Source organism: Zophobas morio, unplaced genomic scaffold (genome assembly GCF_036711695.1).
Source record: "Zophobas morio isolate AGI-343-1 ecotype UQ-CSIRO unplaced genomic scaffold, CSIRO_AGI_Zmor_V1 ptg000007l, whole genome shotgun sequence".
NCBI lineage: Eukaryota > Metazoa > Arthropoda > Insecta > Coleoptera > Tenebrionidae > Zophobas > Zophobas morio.
Genome location: NW_026972112.1, coordinates 7,758,564 through 7,763,424, shown reverse-complemented (window position 1 = coordinate 7,763,424; position 4,861 = coordinate 7,758,564). Strand labels below are relative to the sequence as shown.

Below are 4,861 nucleotides of genomic sequence, written 5' to 3'. Positions count from 1 at the left end.
ATAAGAAATATTTATTAATGTTTTATAAAATTCACTTTTAAGCTAATTTAAACAGATTATTATTCCTGTGAGACTGAAAATTTTGGCAAACTGAAAGCTGTTTATTTATTTGTTAAAAAAAAAATACATAATAAAAAGAAATTTTGAAGAAATAAATTAAAAATTTTATTAATTAACTTAAAATATTCCATGCGCGTTGTCCTGAACTAAAAATATAAAACAGAAGTAAAAACGTAGACAAAGCCTAGCTTAGTGATAAAAAGTATCATTTATGTCGAGTTTTTCAGAAAATTTGTATGTTGTAAGATAAGCTACACTAGTGACGTCAGTTAGAAACCACAATTCATTCAGTGTCGCAAGAATTTGGTCTAATAATATCATATCATTTATTTGTTAAGTTGAATGATTAAATCGACACCACATTCTTGACAAATTTAGCCAAGGTTCAAAAACTATGATAACTCAAACATTCCGATAAAATTGCGATATATGGCCAAAAATTATAAAATTCTGGCAAAGTTTAAAATTTGGCCAAAAACTGTCAACAAAATGGAGCACTTAGGTACGTTGTGTTTTAAAATGACCCAATGCGTTTAAATGCAAAACGACTTTATTATCTGAAATCTTAAAGCTATAAATACTGAAATACTTAATACTAAAATCCTCAAGTTATAAGCCCTATTAATTTGACTACTGAAATCCTCAATCTAGTAATCCAAAGCCAAAAATGTGAATTCTGAAATCTCGACTTCTAAAATTCTAAATCTGCACCCTAAATTTTAAAATTCTGATTCCTCTAGTTTACAATTCCTAAACGTCCATCTCCAAATCTCTAACGCTCAATTCTGAATTCTAAAAGCAAAATCTAAAGTTTTGACTCTCCCTTTCTCTATTTATTAAAGTGAAATAAAAAATACAAATATTATAATATTCGTCATAACAACATAAATCAATACGTTAAAATAAAAATCAGCAACGACATTTTGTATTAATAGTCTTATCTCTGTCATTTCTTGTTCTATTGCGACTATTGCTATATGCTATTTTCGTAGTATTTCCTGACTCATGATCAGTTGTGTTCTCTAATAGTTCTACCAAACCATGCCCTACGTAATCGAAAATTGCTCCAACTCCCTATAAAATACTTAAATGACTTACTTTTACTAAGCATAAATATGAATATTACCTGATCTCGCTTAGCTGAACATTCGAAGTACCTTGCATTGATACTTTTGGCATATTGTCTGGCTACATCCGTAGGGACCTAGTAATTTTTCTGTTGTCAATAGACAAAAGTCAACGAAATTAATACATACTTCTCTATTTTTTGATAAATCAAGTTTGTTTCCTATCACACATGTGACCACCGAATTTTTAAGATTGGATTTTAATTCATTAACCCATCCCTGCATACTTTGAAAACTCTCCAGTGAGGTAATGTCAAAAACGAATAGAGCGGCGTTTGCATTCCGGTAAAACATAGGGACCAGACATTTAAAGCGTTCTTGACCAGCAGTATCCCATATCTTAAATGTTATGGGTCTTTTTTTGCAAGAAAATATTATGTACAAACTTTACCTGTAAATTGACAGTGATGTTATTTGCAACAAGTTGACACTGTAAGAGAGAAGTGCCCACGGTCATTGAGATATCGCCGGAGAAAAATTTATGAATATAACGAAGTGGAATGCTGGTTTTTCCTACACCTGGAAAAATAAAATAAATATGACGTCATTAATTAAACGCAAGAAATGAATACCAAGCGAATGAAAATATAATGAATGGAGTTGACTGTGTAACGAACTGTGTAATTGTCTTCAATATTTTCTCTGTTCAATAAACAGTCCTTACCAACGTGCCATAAAGCTGATGCCTCATTTTGTAAGCACGTGTATGTATATTTTTTTATAATAATTAATATCACTCTCAATTATCGTAATTAGTTTAAATTAAATGATGATGATAGGTTATATGATTACCATACCTGACGGTCCCAGAATGACCACTTTAGCAGTAATTTCCATTTTAAGAAACTTGATTTTGTAAATAAACCAACACTGTACCTTAGAACTATCGATTCAAAGAAGAAGCTTGTGATTGCGAGAAAAAGTAAATATATATAGATAAGATTTTATGTACTTATGTTGGTTTTTCCAACCCGGTAGAAGATACATCTACTGATTAAGAGAGAAGCTGTAAGTGGAATTTTTTTTAGTATTAAATAAAAAGTTAAATAAAGAATAGATAAGATTTTATTAAGATCGATAAATATTTTAAGAGCCTTTTTTTAATTCCGCTCTCAAAAGATGAGTAACTGTTTGGTACACATCGATATATTTCAAGGATGTAGTCCGTCTCGAGCAGCATCATCAATTGCTTTCAGGGAAAATAATTTTTTACGAAAATTGTTGGTACATTTTGCCAGTAAAGTTGGAAATTCTGGAATCCAATTACTTACCAAAATATTTTTAATGTTGTAAATCTCATCTATTTATTTAAGAGATATGTTTGTAGTGTTTGAATTTACCAGATAACGTTTTTGAATAAATGTACTGTTTTTTAATTAACGAATGAATTTGCTAAAATAAATACAGAGAGGGGAATTTTTTTTAGATCAGGTCACCAAAAAGAAATTCTTCGATAACTGTAATTGTCCACGAACCATGAAATGCATTTTTAAATCAGGATTTCGTAACTTAGAATTTTTGTTTGCAGAATTCGAACATTCGGGACTGCATGTCTTCGCAATTCTCGGCTTTCAAGTACTCAGAATTCTAAAGTTCCGGATTTTAAATTTCAAGACTCAAGATATCGTGCTTCGAAATTTAAGAGCTCAAAATTCACAGTTTTTCAAGCGTTTGCAAATTTTGACTTTTAGTATTTATAATTACGATTGAAGTTTACAGCTTTCAGAACTCCCAGACAACAATTCCATCATTCAGCATCTTAGAATAGAAGAATTTAAATTTAAAAATACAAGTGCTTTTTAACTTTGACTTGATAGGATTTTGGATTTTTAGGATTCGAAATTCCGGGATTTTTAAGTAGAAAGAAGTATGGATCTTGAAATTATAACTCTAGAAAAAATTCAAAATCATGAAATTCTGAATCGTAAAATCGTAAGTCCGTAAACCCTGAGTATTGATATACTAAAATTACACAACCTACGGTTCACAATAACAAAATCCAGTGATTCTCGAAATTTAGAATAATAAAATCTTCAAACTGTGAACCCCCGTGGAAAGATGGGATTCCGAAATTTTTAATAGTCAATCTTCAAATCTCAAGTCTCATCAATCTTGACACTTTGAATCCTGAAATTATGAAACCCGAAATCCACAGTCGTGAATTTTAAAACTGAATGTGTTGAAATCCAGAATACCTACTAAAATCTTTAGGTTGTAATCTCGAAATCTTGACAACTGATACCCGCTTTTGAAAAATTTACAATCTTGAAATTATGAATTCTGCAAAATCTAGATCCTTAAATCCTGAACATTTTAGAACCTGAAATCACTAAACCTAAAAAAATAAATCTGAAAACCCTGATATTTTAACAACTGAAATCCTCAATCTAGTAATGTAAAACAACCAAAATACGATATTTGAAAATTTGATGGGAAGAAACGCAAAATCCACAGTGCTGGAATTCTAAAATTGTGAATTCTGAAATCACGACTTCTAAAATTCTAAATCTGCACCCTGAATTTTACAATTCTGATTCCTGTAATTTACAGTTCCTATTATTCGTTCACGATCTTTATATAGTAGGGTTGTCCATGAAAATCTAGTGAGTTTGTTGGTATTCGATGCAGAAGAATGAAAATTCCCCGAACTTTTTACTTCCCGAGCGTAAGCAAAGGAAGTATTGTAATCGAGTCCGTCGGCCGACTCTCTACTTTTACGTTTTCTCGATCTTTCATGACCCCTAGAAGACGAAGAAATAGGTCTCCCATTTCCGTCTGTCTGTCCGTCTGTCTGCCGTCCCGGATTGGACCGATTGTTACGAAATTTTGTACTTATATTAGGAATATCATGTAGATGGTAAAACGCTAACCAAAATTTGTCTAATCATCCCCACCACTAATGCGATGACGTCATTTTAAAATTGTACATAGTAAATGGGTCTTAAATTGTATAAAATAACATAGTCCTACACATGTCGTTTACGACTCTAAATTGAATTTTTACCCGAAACGTCCAGATTTTTGGAAAAAAAATCAAAACTATAAAACAACATTTTCCAATTTAATTTTGAATCTGCTAACCCGAATGTTTTGAAACGTTGTAAATGTTTTAAGGCTCGAAAGAGCATCATAAATTTTTAGTCAAAATATATTTGGTTATCCCCTCCAAAAACTTGATGACGTCAGCTTAAAAGTTTGCGGAATAAATCCTGTCTAAAATGTACAAAATATGATGCGTCTGTACTTGTGACATATCACTCCATTAATATTTTTTGGATTTGCATATACAGGGTGACTCAAAAAAATTAATGAATGCGCAAAATTTATTTTATTGATTTATTCAGGAACTACAAAATCGAATGCTTTGAAATCTTGAAGATGTTTTAAAATTATCACGAGCATGGTAAATTTTTGATCAAAATGTATTTGGTCGTCCTCCCCAAAAAATTTATGACGTCACCACAAAATTTTGCTGAATAAATCCGATCTAAAATGTGCAAAAAACGGTGAGTCTCTTCTTGTGATTTATCATTCCATTCAAATTTTTTCGAGTTGCATATACAGGGTGACTGAAAAAAATTAATGAATGCGTCAATTTATTTTATTGATTTAATCAGGAATTACAGAACCGAATGCTTTGAAATCTTGTAGATGTTTTAAAGTTATTATAAGCA

At 30.9% G+C, this 4,861-nt stretch overlaps 1 protein-coding gene across 1 annotated transcript; it reads right to left on the bottom strand.

Moving 5' to 3' along the window:
* Window positions 1-937: 937 nt before the first annotated feature.
* LOC135124396 (ras-related protein Rab-31-like) lies at window positions 938-2,085 on the bottom strand. Its single transcript, XM_064049443.1, has 5 exons — window positions 1,985-2,085; window positions 1,579-1,706; window positions 1,317-1,526; window positions 1,187-1,264; window positions 938-1,134 (listed from the first exon to the last, which is right to left on the bottom strand). The coding sequence occupies exons 1-5, from the start codon at window positions 2,022-2,024 to the stop codon at window positions 970-972; spliced, it is 621 nt and encodes a 206-aa protein (XP_063905513.1). The 5' UTR covers window positions 2,025-2,085; the 3' UTR covers window positions 938-969.
* Between the last annotated feature and the right edge of the window lie 2,776 nt (window positions 2,086-4,861).